We start from the raw sequence: 16,634 nt of genomic DNA on the forward strand, positions 1-16,634 counted from the left end.
TGGCTGGGTTTATTTAGAGGCAAATTAACTATGTCTGGAATCTAGAGTGTCACTAAAAATTAAACATAAATGAGGCACAAAGAGGGCTTTGATACGACTGATGAGGAAAGTGGAGCTGCTATAAATACAACAGACTAAAAGGTGGAATCTGTCTGGAGCCTCTGGGTACTGTGGGGATTTGTTGATAAAAACCAAGAAGCTAGGATTTTAGCAGTCTGTTGTTTTCCAAAGGCCATCATGACTCTCTGTGGAGAGAAAGTAACTCAACAATTCACTCCAGGAAGTACTATGGGTTCAAGTGCATGTTGTAATAGAGATATTTAGAAATATTAGGTATTTGGAACAAAGGTGAGTTCAGCTTGCTATGACAATGAAGTCCACTGGTGTTTATTTGTGTGCATTAGTGGACATGTGTGCACATACGCGTGTGGGCGGGTCTGTAATAACCACAATAATGCCTGATAAATTATTTGTACTCCCTTACAAATGCAGAGTGAACTCGGCAGTCAAAACACATTCATTTGATTGGACCTGACACATTGCCAACATGCTACTCCCATAACACACCATTCAGAGTGCTATCAGCGCAGACACTGCGAGAGACATTCAACTTTGTCCTGCTTGGGCTGAACGTCTCCTTATCAGGCAGTTTATAACCTTGAGGATTCCACACTGCCTATGGGAACGGCAGGACAGGATCGTTGCCTTTGCCTGAGCCCAACTTTATTAGTGGCGGATGTGAGAGGCAGGTGCGGGCTGCCATTGTGCAATGGGTCCCTGAGTCATACTTAGTGAGTGTCGACTTCTGACCTTTGAGGAAGAGAGTACAGCAGATGAGGAGGAGGTCTTTGAGTGCAGTGGCAGGATGGCCAGAGTGGGTAATCTCTCCATGTCAACACGTGTGAGGGCTTCTGCCAGCTGCAGTCCTGACACCATGCATCTGTCCACATCTGTCAGTGCACCCTCTGGGTGTCTGGCATTTACCTCTCCTGCCAGACTTTAAGTCAAAACAACTGCGCTGTTTTGCCCATGAGACTAAGCTGGCCCAGTAGCCAACACACACACACACACACACACACACACACACACACACACACACACACACACACACACACACACACACACACACACACACACACACACACACACACACACACACACACACACACACACACACACACACACATCACTCAAGAGATCTAGTCATCCTTCACAAACACATGCATTAACACACTTTTTAAAGACTGTTACGTCCACTGCAACAAAGCAAACGCATGCAACAATCACTTCACGCCCAAACACAAAGAGTAGAAACTTACAACCAGCCTCAGCCTCTGAGGAACACTCGTATCATGAGCGCATAAAAGAGAAGATCCACTGAGGAAATTAAAAGAGGGAGAAAAGATTTAATGAGGAAGAGTTTAGAGTACAGATGATTAGGTGAGGTTTAAAATTTGACATTTTAACCGTTGTTCTGCATCACATTTGAGAATCTTCTGATTAAAAGTGTTTGATTTTGGTAGGTGGGTTCTGTCATCTATACTTGTGTAATACAATGCCAGTTTTCCTGCTTTCTGGGTCAATGAAGCAGCGTAACCTGAGCTCATCCTCCTCTATACAATAGCAGCTACTCTGCCAGAGGTCAGAGGGTGGCTCACCTGTGAACAAAGAGGCTGTAATCTCTGACACGGTTCATACACAGTCATGCTCCACAAAGCAACAAGTATAAAGGACTGTCCCTATCTCAAAGGGCATTTCCTAAGACAAATGGAGAGGAAGAGCAATATCAAAACTGCTGTCTCTTGACTTAAGGCAACGTTTCATCATCTTTATTGTGGTAGGTGATAAGGTAATGCAAGTTCAACAAACCCTTCATACCTGAAGTTGCTAAAATAAATGTTAAAATCTTCTGGAAAACTCTTGCAACAGTGTCTGATTTCTCAACACAAGCCTCCCTTCCCTCCCCCTTCTTTCCACAAGTAAGCAGGAACCAGCTCTGCCACTGACACCACACTGCCAACAGGAGCCCATCCATCCACACACACACACACACACACACACACACACACACACACACACACACACACACACACACACACACACACACACACACACACACACACACACACACACACACACACTCCTCCTCCTCCTCCTCCTCCTCCTCCTCCTCCTCCTAGCAGCCTCTTCTGCTCTGCTCTCCTCAGCTTGGCTCTCCCTTTTTCAGCAAAGAGCCAGATTGGGGGTTGGGGGAATGTTTTGTGGCCCAAATAAAAGAGCTAAAGTAGTCAGAACTCCTTTGTATGAAAGTGTTGGGGGGTGGGGTGGGGTGGGGGGGGAGCAGTGACCCAAACAGCTAGTCTTTCAGGCCTGGACTGTAGCCTGGCAACAGTAACCCATGGTGAGACGGAGCCAGAGTGAGAAAAAAGGGGACTGATGAGAGACAGGGTTTCATAAGGACAGTTGGAGCACTCACGACTGATCCACCTTCAGACGCAGGTAGCTAGGAGCGGTGCTGCACCAAGTCAGTCTGGTAATTAAGTACAATTATATCCAAAAGGATGGGTGTTTAACAGTTTAAAGGACAAGGTTGTTTCAACAATTGTGGTTTGATAAACAATGGAGGTATTGAAATCTCCAGAAACTTTCCAGAGCACCCCTTCAACATGAATATTAAAGAAGTGACATTTAAAGACATTTAACGTACTCTTGTAAGTAGAAGTAATGCATCAGACTAAGAAGCTGGGACAGCTGTTAGTGAATCCTTCCCACCTCTGATAACCTCTGGATGGTCAGCCCTACACAAATATAAATCAAGGATTCCTAGAAAATGCCAGACATTTCTTTGGCAGTGAGGACTGCACAGATCTACCGCACCAAGAGGATAAAAATGTTCTCTTGTAGCCCACTAACACTTCAATGAAAAGGGCCAGACACATGCTCGCAATTTTTACTATTTCACTTGTAGTTCGCACACTATCTGAAGAAATGTGCTTCCAGTGTGTCAATCTGGAAGAATACACCCTCACTCACATTTTTCAAATAGCAATTCTTGTGCCCATAACCACATTGCATGAATCCAAGGGTCGAGGTCTTTCAAAGCATTCTCTACTGAACTTGACCACAAAACCCCACCCAACCACCTAAACTGAACCAGATTTTTATAAAACTTTAAAATTTAAAAGAGGACCCATCTCCAACCTAGCACAAAGGATCCACTGAAATGACTTGTTCAGTGTTTTGTCTTCAAGCCATGACAGAAAAAAACAACATAACGTGACAAAAGATATTCCAGACCACCTAATGGTTTGAATTGCTATTCATTCCACCGTAAACATTTTCGGCACGATGAATGTGGATTAAATAGAACTAAACAAACATCTGATTATTCACACCCCACACTTTAAATTGTTGACAGAAGCTGTCACACAGATTGACTGAGACCAGCTCAGACTCTTACATGCTTCTAGTCTTGAAAGAGTGAGATGTGGGGCTCCAGGCAGAGTGTCTTGGGTGATAAGCTAAGGAGAACGCGTGGAAAGGAGCCAGAGAATGTTTATTATCTCAACTTCTGTCACCCAAAGAAGCACCAGACATGCTAAAGAACAGTGTGGGCCTGTTTGAACATTTTATAAAACAAAAACAGATTATGATGTAGAAATTCTGTATTATTTCCATGCGGCAAGTATTTAAGCCCCAAAAACTGATTTTTTTTTTTTTTTTTTTTTTTTTTAAAGGGGAAAAGGTAAACATGAGTAAAATGCTGCCTGGTTAAAATCAAATTGTTTGTGGAAAATGTGCTTAGTGGAAAAGTGTATGCCTTTTCCTGAATCATTTAATGATGGACCTATCCCTTCCTCCTTCTAAAAGGGAAGGAAAGTCTGGGGAAATTTTGCTGGCGGACTTCAGCTATTTCAATCAGACTTGCCTGAATGTCTCCACAGAAGTCATTGTCTCTCAGATAAGCACAAACAGCCAGGGGATGAGACTTCAGAGGAAGGCTTATCCCTACGTAAGCATGCGGTTCATACATACATCAGCTCCAAGGGGAATAACGCACAAATTCCAACAGGATGTTCCTGTGCCAACTCACAATAACGGTTCAACAAAAACAGTGAGGCCGTGCACAAGTTTCATTTCCGTTTTCTCAGATGAAAGTTCCAAGTAACAAAGGATGAAGCAGTTTTAGTGCAATGTATCCATGTGGTGAGAAGGCCGGATGAAATTTGAAAAAAAAAAAAAAAAAAAGGTAAAAGATGAGAAAACTGAGGAGTGCGGACGCCTTGATGCACTGAGTAAGCTGCTTAAGCTTCTTCGATATGACAGGATGTGCGTAGCACAGAGGTCAGAAGGCACGACTTCCTTTGACGGGGCCTGAGAACCACAGCTCCCAGTCTCCAGTCATGACCCAGCTCCCAGTCTCCAGTCATGACCCAGAGAGAAGGGACAACAAACCCAAATCTTCCTCCCTGTGATGGTGTAACCTCGTTGTCAGAGAGCACTCATTTCCTCATAGTTATGAAAACTATCCTCTGAAGTCATTTGACTTTCTGCTTCTGAAATGTGTCAAATTTCCTTGATAATGAAATTACAATGGCTCCATCTGCCTGTCAGGACAGCATGAGTGATACGAGCAATGTGTTGCCTCACAAAATTGCAAAGTAACTAATTGTAAATCAAACAAGTCATTCCAAACATCCAGTGTTCAATGCGACTAGGCTGACAGTATTGTCAAAGGCATTCCTGAAGGGGCTAACAGGGTGAATGGATGGGAGGTAGAGACAATAACCTGAAAACACCAGAGGGAGAGGAGGAATCTTACTAAGCATTCCTTTCTAATCCACTATAAAGATGCCAAAGAAAACACTGGCCCTGAGGTGCCCTGAACTAAGCCAACAATATAATCTGTCTCTTTGCTACGGTCTGTCAGTAAATATGTGCTCTGGCTTGTGTGTATCTTTCCACTTATTGGTGAATTGTGTTTCTCAAAAGTGCATTTTTTTTTTTTAACCCGTTTTAGATGAAAGATTAAATCCTGTATGTCCCAGTTGGAGAAGTTGTAGCCTACACTGAGAAAATGTAATACTTCCCTCATAAAGAAAAGGAAATAAAGATGTTCTTACTCGTCAGCTCTTGCTTTATTTTATTTTTCCAAAAGTGAAACAAAGTAAGCAGATACAGAGTTTTTACTAGAGAAACAGCACTCCACAGCCTGCACTGGACAGCCTGCTCGCTATCAAAGTCAGAGATGTCCCCTTCATCATGTTTTAAGAGGTTGGGAGTTGCAGGGTCAAAACAAAACACTCACAATTTATGCCAACTCTGCTACTGAGGCCAAGGGTAAAGCATTTATAACATAAAGAAGACCACTGTATCCATCTTTGGATCTCGGAGAGCGGGAAAAGGCCCGCATTTATTTCCATTCATTTTAGCAGGGCTGTGAGGAAAGAACTGGTTGTAATCTGCGATCTGCCACTGTGCTGAAAGAAAGAGGATGAGCCGTGAGCTATAGGACAACACGCAGTGAGGGACGGAGTGGACCTGCTTGCTCTGTGAGAGAGGCAACATGTGCTAGAGGGACTGTGGGCTACCGGCTTCATTCCTCCACAAGCTTGTCTCTCTCAGTATGGGGGCGACGGACTGCTCAATGGCAGCACCTGGCCCTATGCTTTCTCTTTGTCAAGATCTGACTTCACGGGATTACCATCACAACATCCACCAGCTGTCCTATACTCAGCCCCCCACCCCACAAACCCCCGCCCACTCGCTCCCCTCCCTCCGTCCCTACTAGCCAGCCTCCCTCTACCCGTTCCCTACCCCCCAGGCCAATCCCTCCAGCTGGATCCTCTCTGAATGACACCCTCTCAATCTGCCTAATTATCTCTCCTCTGGCAATGCCGCCGTGGCCCTCTCCACGCAGCACATTCTGTTCGCAGGGCGGAGCCGAGGGGCCAGAGGCCCTTCAACTGGACTTCCTGACTGCTCACCTTGAAGGCAGCACTCCCAGTGACGCCATCAACCCTTCACTGTCAAGTCTCAAAGCAGGATCATAGAAAGAATACTTCAAAATAGATGTATTGTGTATCAAGGAGAAGAGGGTTTTAGAAAATAGAGAAAAAATATATATGGGTTTTTTTTTTATTGTAATTCTGTGCCACTTTAAGCAGTGTTTTTAAGAACCTACTTATAAACTGCGGGTTTGCAGAACTGGTGTTACACAACTTTAGTTCTGGAGCAGACAAAACTACAAAAATCTCCCTCAAATGTTGTGGTTACTTGTGACCCTCAAACAAAGCCAGGTGGTTGAACAGCAGAGGCTATTCAACAGCCATGAGGTTCATCTAACATCCAGCACAACACTCAAATGCATAGTTATTTCCTAAAATAAATTTGGTTTACAACTGAAGTTTCAATTTTGTCACTAAAAATAATCACTGGTCAATAATCAATGGCCACACCCTGGTGCTGATACATTGGTCACTGTCGTGTTTGTACCCCTGAGTTTCAAAGTGGCACACGCGGATGTAACTTTTTTGGAAATTACTTTAGTGAAGGCAACCACTCATTTTACATCATGTTCAACCATCTTTGCATTCATAAAGAAAGGAAATCAGCAGTGGCAGCCAATATCTATTGGAAGATAGAACTTAAATTGGGAGCAGGGTCATAAAGCCAAACTGAGGTGTTACAACTAAAAGCATTAACTGAGCAACCTAAGTTACCCGAGAGGGTAGCCAACAAATTCACAGTCATATAAAGAAACAAACAGGATTTCTTGCGTGTTGAAGCTATAGTGTGCAGTTTTTTTGCCAACAAGAGAGAAGATACATTGGTATCTGGGACAGTAACAAAGGCACCTGCTATCGCAGCATTACTGTCTCTTGAGTAGCTACTTCCTGTAAGAAAAAAATAAATAACACAGTAGCTGGACAACAAACAGGAACAGATGAATGTGCTCTACACAAAACAATGTCTGTGGTTCTGTGGAATAGCTGTACTTTCTAGCAAGGTTGTCCAAGGTTTTTCAAATTCCTTCCAAATACCAAAGCATGAATTTGTATCTGCATTTCATTTCTGTCTCATCCATATTGCCCTCACTTCGCTGCAGCCTTTCTTCTCTCCCTCCCTGCACCCTGTTCTGTGGTGCCAGGTTACAGCCAGGTATCTGGTGGAAGAAAGGATCTTTTCTGCTGTTTTGGATTTCCCGTTTCTGTCTGCTCCCAGGGGAAGGGGTGGGGTGGCTCCACCACTCATAGGACTGGTCTGACCACTCTCATGTGGCCACGCTCTGCTCCACAGCGCTGCCCTGCTATGGGACTCTGTCTGCACTGTGTGCTATGACATTTGATGTCCCCTTCCATTAGAAATCCTTTTCCTTTACACTCTTGACTGCTTCTTTTTCTTGACTCTGAGCCAGCATAGCGATTACACATGCCTCCCTCCCTAACATATGTACACATACAGTACACAGCACAAAGAACAAGGTAAACAAAAAGAGTGAACAAATGGAAAGAAAACACATTCCCTTTGATAAGATTACAATAAATCTGGAGATTTATATTCAACATTTTTCACTCGTAGGTCTTTTTCTGTGTGATGATGGAAATAAATGATTTGCTCATGCATGTGACGTTATATGATATGTTGGTAAAAAGATGTGGCGGGATAAAATTATACATTTACTCAGTTAATGACACTGAATCATCTTCGCAAAAGTTAAGGCTTGAAAAGATGCGGTCAAGTTACACATTGGCTCGTGTGTAATGGCTACTATTTGCAGTATAATGACTTTAAAGAACTGTAAGGGAATGCAAATCAACACACACACATATATGTGTGTTTGCCTGTGACAAGTGCATTCCTGGTGGTTGCTCAACTTTGACCCCTGCAGTTGGGAAAACTGCTCGCCCTCGCCAATAAAATAATAAATTTCATGTTTTGGAAGGAAGCAGCTGGCTACCAGGTAGTTTTGTTCCATCAGTGACTGTAGATCCTCCATCTCAAACACTCAGGCATGTTTCCCAAACCAAAGGGCTTTTAAAAAAGGGCAAATGACCCCTGGGCAAGACACTGTAGGCTATTTAACTCGACTATTGTAATGGGTTCCCACACAAGCCCCCCCCCTCACCAATTTGAAAAACAAAAGCTTTATCATTGTCAAAAGATGCAAGAGCTCAAAAATGCAGGCACAGGCGGGAAACGAAAACAATTAATCAAAAAGTTTTTAAAGAACTGAAATAATTATTGATAATGAGAGGTAAAATTACAACAAAAAAAACAGTAGAAACTTAGTATTGCACAATGCAATGTGCAGCAGTGATTTAGGCTGTTTGACAAAGCTCTTTAACAGGACAGATGAGTATTGGCAGCCAAACATTTTGAGGCATTTTAATACTTATCTTTGTAGGCCCAATCAATTTGTCCCATCTATCACCACTTTCATGTGGATGCCATAAATTAACAGCCAACATGATATATCAAGGCTATATTCACCTCATCCTTTATATCACACTGGAAATAAATCTTTCCTCTGAACCTTTGAAGAACTAACTGACAAATAACAGTCTGTGTCAATCAATTTACACACAACACTCACACTTTCGGTTTGAATGCTTCTCAAAAGTTGAGCAAAGAAAGAGTTGAAGTAGGAGAAAACCTGGAGGCTTTGCTGAGAGGAAACCCAGGCACATAGGCCTTATCCTGGTACATCTATACAAATGTTGCACTTACATGCATCGAGAGGGTGAATCTAAGCATGTCCCTCCATTTTCACAAGGTCTGTATTTATCCAAGCAACGGAACCCTGTGGAAATTAAAGAAATTTGTTAGAGAACCACCAAACTGATAAAACTACATGCCACTTTCACCTTAACATACATCATGCAATAAATCACAGCAAAACTGTAAATAATAAAGCAAAGGTGTTACAGATCTTTGAAAAAAAAAACACAAAAAAACACGCAAAATGCATGGTGGTAGAAACTTGCACTCACTGATAGTGATGTCTAGATAGGAGGCCTTTGCCACTTGTGGCATCTTACAGACACACCCGCATGTTTGGTGTTTACTTTGTCGAAAGCAGATAAACTTTTGTGTTTCCTTGATAAAGGTGCATGCTGACATAATGCAATTGTTTGTGCTTGCAGAAGATGTTGTCTTGGAGACAATAATTAGACATTTCTGACTGTCATTGCTGACCTATCTAGACCTTGAAACACTAAATTTTTTGAAGAGTTCAAATTAGCTATGTAGTTAGTTAAATGGCCTATTAAATTCCTCCTCTTCATTTCGGGTTCAGTTGACTGGAGGCGCAGTAAGGCTCAGTGCTGAGACTTTTCTCACAGAATAAAAGTTTGCTGAGGGTTCGGGTGTAATTTGTAAAATATCTAGTTTCCCTTTAGAGAAGTGGGAGATTTGTGCACAAAAACAGTTGTTTTGTGCTATTTTGACAAGTGATAGGCGAAATTAAATATTCGTAGCAGTGCAATTATTTTGGCAAACTTCGTCCATGTCTATAATTCAACTAAAAAATAAACTACATATGAAGCAAAGGGAACAAGTGGGGGAAACAAAACAAAAAAAAAGTAGCCTTGCGAAAAAGCTTTGCACAATATAGTACTCAATTGTAACCTAGATAGCCTCAATTATATTTGGACACGGATCCGTTGTCCGGACATGTCCAGAGTCTACCTGTTGATACAAAGGCAGTTTGCATGCAACAAGTGTTAATTGTACAATTCAACTTACCTTCACAAATATGCATGAACAATAAAAATGACAAAATTATCCATGGAATATTCCCTTCCATTTCGGTGGAAAAGTTTCCAGCGTTTCAAGTCGGCCTTTTAGTAGAAATACATCCTTTGTTAAATTCACTTGAAAAAGTCTCCAAAATCGCTGGTGATTTTTTCATAAAGTCAGCCGGAAAGCGTGCCGTTAGCTCCCAATCCCGTATTATCCTCTGCAGCTCGGCCACGGCTGCTGCGATTCTCCTCTCACCTCCTCCTAAAACTTCTGAAAAACTTTTCCTTCCCGATCTGTCCCAGCGTCTGCTGTTACTCCGCCTCTCTCTCTCTCTCTCTCTCTCTCTCTCTCTCTCTCTCACTCACTCACTCACGCGCACGCACGCACGCACGCACACACAAAGTAAATAATATATATCTGACTATGGGAAATGTTGATCAGAACTCCAACTTTGACTGAGACACCAATTGAAAAGCTGCTTTTATCATATAAAAAACGTCCACAAACATAGCTTCCATAGCTAAATTAACCTCTTAAACTTTGCAGACTTTGCACACCTGCAATTGAGAAACCCCAGAAATTTCACAAATTATTATAGAAAAAAAAAAAAAGAAGGGTAATTTGTACTTCTTTTCTGCAAACTCCTAAAGATCAGTTTTGATATAAACACATGGACTCAGGTGGAAATTGGGGGTTATATTCAAAGTACGCAGTCACTTGTTATTTTGTATGCTATCAAAATACGGGTTTAAAATGTCCCAATGTGAAGTGATGCACAGTGAAATTATGTTTAATGCCTCGACAAAAAGACTTCCCACTCCACCACTAAATCAGAAACAACAAAAACTAAAAACTAGATCACGTCTGTAAAGAAGTGCCTTCTGTATTGTGGTGGCAGACTGGAATGTGTCCAAGCTTACTTGTTTGTTTGTGTGTTTACAGTCGATAAATTGAAGATAAGAGAGTGAATTGTGTTTACATGGTAGCAGGGAGGCAGACAGTAGGCATTCCTGTTATCCCTCATGGCCCGTGTGCTGAATTGGAGTCCTGCTCTCTCAGCTCAGCTCCCTCAATTCAGCCGGCATCTCCTCAGCCTATGGACTTGGACTCATTTTCTACAGCCGGCGTATAGTACCTCAGTTGTTCTGTGGCACAGAGCGGAGCCGGTCGCTTACAGAGACAATAGCCTTGATTTGAATCATAAAAGCAGTCCAGCATTATGACACAGTTTCTCTCTGCAGGGGAGGGCAGCACACTAATATTCAAGCACACTGCCCCTACACCAACGTCTCCCCCTCTCCACTCCATCACACTATTCCTGGTCCGGGCCTTGAATAAATTACAAGCATGCGGGCCATGAATGCAGCAGGCTGGTCTGGAGTGAGGTTCGTTAGTGCGTGTGACGTCATCTATAGGGGTCAGTGAAAAGAGCTTGTTAGGCTTCACAGACACCTGCTCTTATTTGGCACCCACCGTGTGATGAAAGTTGGGCAGTGCAAAGTTTTCAATAGCAGGATTCAGCTTTTTGTTCACGATGGCACGATTGCTTAGCCCTGCATTCTTCGTGAGCACTTTGATATTGCTGCAACTGACTGAAAATCCTCTTGAAAGTATCACCCGGTCGTGCAACCTTAACGCGGATGATGTGTTCCCGATTGCATCTCCAGCAGCAAGTGCAAACCAGATAGCGACACGGCAGAGTGTAATTGAGTTTGTGTGTGTTACAAGTAGGTGTAATAAGCTTCTTTTTTTTTTTTTTTTTTTTCATCTGGCTGTGAAATATGTCTTTCTCCCTTATGGTTTCAGTAGACATACTTCCAACTCAGCCTGGCAGGTGTTGGCAACATTTTGACTGGTTTCCAGTTGGAAGAGATCCCAGGGAGTCATTTCTCATTGTGCTCAGGGTCAGACAGTTGCATTTACAGTTTGTTGTTGTCTGTGCACTCAAAGTCTACAAATGCCTCTTGTGCTTCATTCCTCTAAAAAACAACAACAAAAATGAAAAAAAAAAAAAAAAAAAAAAAAACTGAAGACCTCGATCATTCCCTGCAAAATAGCTGTGGGTTTCTTCAATGCTGTCAAAAAGAAAAGAAAAAAAAAGACAGAAACAAGTAGATATTGGTATCAATTAACTTAAAATTTAACAAAACTACTGTAAGACGATCAGGACTGCAAATGTGTTTTTCTGTTTTTGTTAAACAACACACAATACATGGAATTAATTTGTTCAAATTAACATGAACAAAAGAAATAACAGTATAAATTAACAAAGATAAAAAAACAAAACAACAAAAAAACATCTTTGTATGGATTCATGTTCTTCAGCTTTCATTCTTTTAATGATTTCAGGTACTTCATGCTTCATTTTCCCATTATTGGATTCTCAAGCCTCTCTGGGTAATCAGACATGGTTGCGGCAAGCTTTGAAAGAGTGCTGTTGAAAGGTCCACAAGACTTCCAAATTTCCCCCATCAAAAGGTAAAATGGTTTGTTTGAGAAGATTACCATGCACTCCACTTGACTCCAGAGAGTACAGAGCCAATGAGAAAATTCCACCACGTCGTCTCTCTCTCTCTCTGATCTCATCAGTGGAAGTGGATGCCCCAGTCCTTCCTTCTGGAAATATGATCTCTTCTTGGTTGTCTCAGAAAAGAAAGAGAACCGTGAATGAAATCATGTCTGAACAACAGGACAGCTTCTGGTTTCTTTGTTGGACATATTTTGTACTACAAGTTGAAAACGGAAATTTGAATGAATCTTTAATCACGTTACATCTTTGTCTCGTTATCTCTTCTGTCTCATCCCTCTCTCACTACACACACACACACACACACGCACATGCGCGCGCACACACACACACACACACACACACACACACACACACACACACACACACACACACACACACACACACACACACACACACACACACACACACACACACACACACACACAGAGAACAAGTCAGTGTTTTGTTTGTGTTGGAGAGAAACTGTGAGAGTGGAAGCCCTGGTGACAAAGTTCTCGCGCAGGGCTCAGGGGGAATCTCCAATCACACAAACAAAGATGTGACAGCTCAGGATTTATAACTGTTCTCTGCTGGAAAGAGAGCGGCTCAACCCTTTGAACAGTGTTGGAATCCCTTGTAGTTAATAGAGATAGAATTGAAGAAGTAGCAGTTGAACATTTAAATAGGATATATTGGTAAGCACATTCGTTGTAGAACCTGCATTTAGCGGCACCTTTCTGCTTTTGTATACCCAGCTGTACAAAGCACTCTGTAATTCCTCCCTTTGAACAATGTAATACCTTGGGATACCGTGCACTATTGTGACACACATGGCTAACAGAGACGCTTTCATTTAGGATTGCATGTGAATGATACTGTGTGTTTGCCAGAGTCAAGAGTGAAAGCTGACCAAAGCCTGTCAAATGAAGACCACCCGTGGTTGAAAAGCAAAACGTTACACTCATGGTATCGCTGCCCTTCTCAACCCAGCCGCGCTGTGCACGCAGCCATACGGTTCGCTTAGACCAACAAAACGTAACATTCAATCCTTTTCTCAAGACACGTAAAGCTCATGGTAGCTGTTTTTTTTCTTAACAACAGTACAATGTCAAGCGAAGGTGCCACAAAGACTGTATATACTGTACATGTAGATAGTGGCAAAAAACTTAAGGGGGCAATCAGAGCCAAGAAAAAACAACAACAACAGAGATGTTGTGGAATGATCTCAGACATCCTCAGCTGAAACAATTCTCTTGGAAAAAAAATAGTCCAAATATTTATTGTAAAAATTGCTCAGGCCTGAACCCTATCAGCTACCAGACATGCTGGTTTTAAGGCTGTTGCTCGCACTGTGAATGTTTAGTGGGTGTATTCAATAAAAAACACTGTTGATGACAATTTTATGTGTTTGTCTATACTTGTGACTTTTTCATGACACTGAGTAGTGTGGTTAGCCAGCAACCCTCCTTTCATGCTCGGTGGCCTTTCAGTGCTAGCACGCTCCATGTGATAGGGGTGCTAACAGGCAGTGTGTGTGGACACAGTGGACGTGATGACTTTACCACCCAGGCCAGACTGATTTATGTGGGAAAAGCCCGAGGAGCACCCACAGAGAGTGTGGAGAGGATTAGAAGCCCCTCTACAAAACCGGTCACGGCCAATCAGCGGCTGAGACCCCCTACAGGCGGACGTCGGGGCCAATTGTAGTGCAGGATTCAGGTTGTTGATCTGGATTTGATCACTTCTTCATAATTGTATGATCTCTTTATCATTCAGGGTTTGTGGCGCTTCAACTTTAAGTTTATTGGGTTTCTGAGGTTTGGAGAGATGGTAGGCACACTCCTGATCTCTGTGTGTGACAAAGGCACAAGCAGCCCCCATGAACACAAACACAGAACTGTATCCCATAGTGATAAGATAACTGCTCTTTGTTTCTGCTCTTCTCAGAGGGGGGAAGTAGGGATTTTGAATTAGGAAAGAAACCAGTCTGCTTTTCCCAGGATCGTACATTTTGGTTGTTTAACCTCTGTATTCGTTTTCCAAGAAAATGCAAGAAAATATAGTTTTTTACCTTCTACATGTCTGAATTGAATGCAGCCAGGATGTAAAGTATTTGGATGTATGCCCTTTGGGGTTATTATTGTGAAAAGTCTATGTTGTATTTATGTCATAACAATCATCTGACATTTCCCTTCAATTGTTTTGTGCCGGTTGTCATTGTGTCAAAATATTTTGAATAAACAATTTTTTCATCAATGTGCTTTTGTTATCCCAGTCTACGTCATGTACAGAACATCTCGGTTGCTTACACTATATTCCCCCCAGTCCATGATTAAATCATTTGTCATCACGGACTCTAAAAAAAGAAAGGGAAGAAAAAAAAACACGTTTCTGGTGCAAGTTTGTATTCGTACATTCTGTATCCTCATTCACTATGATTCTTTTCTTCTTTCTCCTTCCACCCACTTTCTGACACACACACACACACACACACACACACACACACACACACACACACACACACACACACACACACACACACACACACACACACACACACACACACACACACACACACACACACACACACACACACACACACACACACACACACACACACACACACACACACACAGTGACTTAGAGACTGGAGCTTTTTGCCTAAAGCAAACATACGTGAATGATGGATCTTTCTTTGGATTGTGGGAAAAAATGTTTGACTTTCACACAAGCTCTCTAAATGGCTGTTAAATCCTGTATGTGTACACACGTCTTGTTTCTGCAGAGAACTGGGACACACGGTAGGAAGAAAATAACATTTTTGCTTAAGTGTTTTGTTCTCTGAACCCTGTGTTTCTTGTTAAATTGTTGTCCCAGAAGGCAGTGGGACAAGACACAGAGATCTTATGGGATTTGTCGGAGTAATATCTGTCCCTCCATGATCTGAGTCCTCTGTCTCCAATCAAGATGGGAGAGGTTTTGTCTCGTCCCTCCGAGATATAAATCTACACAGGGGTGGACAGTGGACGGAGACTTGGTGGAAGGTCTGGAGGCATTTGCATCCCCACAGCAGTGAGAGTGCAACATATATCTGTGTGCTGGAATGTATTTGAGACAGAGCTGGAGACTGGCCAGCTGGAGGAATTCAGAGGGCTATGACTCCGTTTCCGTGTGAAATAGCTACTTAAGTCCACTGTGAACAGCTGCTGGACAGTGCCCCCTCTTCCCCCTGTCTTCGCCCCCCTCTCCCAGCTCCTCTCTCCCTCCACGAGGCTGTAAATCTTAAAGGAGAACGGAGGTGTTGGCGACTTGCTGAAAGGGATCCACGGAGGATCCTGGGGTTTAGTGCAAAAGGTCAGGTCTGTGTTAGCAGGCCTTGGTGCCGAGACTCTGGGTTGAAACCAACTGATGACCTGACACACACGCTTGAAACCAGGGCGATGTGCACCCTGGACGCATCATAGATCTGCACTCTGTTGTCAGGATTAATTGAACTGGTGTAGCGAAGAGGGCACTAAAGGCCTGCTGCAACAAGAGGGCTTATCTCATAGGAAAGGCAGAGGGTCATTTGGGCCATTTTACAAAACCCTGTTCAAATCCATGTAATCTGACCAATAAAGCAGAAAATAACTGAAGTTTGTCTGCAAAATTATGGCAGTGACAGCCTTGAAAAGTGTTTAGAGTGGCATATGTTCCACTAAAAATGTCAAATAAAAGACATATTGAGAAAAATGACTGAATTATAACTGCGACTGATCCCACATTTGCCTCTGAAAACCGGAGGAGAAAGACGTGGAGGGGTCCCCTGCTCTCTGTTCATCCTCTATCCCTCCTGAGTCAATTGTTGGGGAAGCATGGTGTCAACCCTGCGCCATCAATCACCCCTTTTCAGAGGAGGGCAGACAAGGCGGGGACCCGCCCCCCAGGACAGGGGGGTGGAAGTTCTCATGCCCTCCCCGCCTCCTGAAGCCCCGCGCCCCTACAGACAGAACTCCGACAGCTGGTCTGGCCATTAGGGGTAGGCCGAGACCCGAGGGCCCCCGCACAGCAGCAACAGCTGCCAGCCCACTGCCCCCAACCACCCCACCAACACAGCTCTATAAAATCTGTATTAGAACAGCAATTTATTGTCATTCCTTTACATTCCTTCACAAGGATGGTCACATTATACGTCATAATCAATTCTTTTCACTTGCACTGGTGAATTTGTGAAAATGGTTGTATATTGTGTATATTTTCTGCGGCGCATGGTTTTGCAAATGTTATTCATTTAGGGAAGCATCTGCCATTTTTGGCTGGGCCCTTAACTACCAATTATGCAATTTTGTTCTAAGTGGGTGGCTGGGTTTTAGCAGTTCTGATGTCATATTTCAGTACTCTT

At 42.9% G+C, this 16,634-nt stretch overlaps 1 protein-coding gene across 1 annotated transcript in view; it reads right to left on the reverse strand.

Moving 5' to 3' along the window:
* The window catches only part of notch3 (notch receptor 3), a 29,520-nt gene extending 19,516 nt beyond the window's left edge, over positions 1-10,004 (reverse strand). Inside the window, exons 1-2 of the mRNA XM_069715607.1 lie at positions 9,748-10,004; positions 8,731-8,803 (exon numbers count right to left, since the gene is read on the reverse strand). Of these exons, the coding sequence (XP_069571708.1) occupies positions 8,731-8,803; positions 9,748-9,808 (134 nt within the window). The 5' untranslated portion in view covers positions 9,809-10,004. The remainder of the gene's footprint in view (positions 1-8,730; positions 8,804-9,747) is intronic.
* Between the last annotated feature and the right edge of the window lie 6,630 nt (positions 10,005-16,634).

Source organism: Brachyistius frenatus, unplaced genomic scaffold, assembly GCF_029030835.1.
Source record: "Brachyistius frenatus isolate BFR_SWC_R1_liver_20210118 unplaced genomic scaffold, ASM2903083v1 Contig_144, whole genome shotgun sequence".
Classification (NCBI taxonomy): Eukaryota; Metazoa; Chordata; class Actinopteri; family Embiotocidae; genus Brachyistius; species Brachyistius frenatus.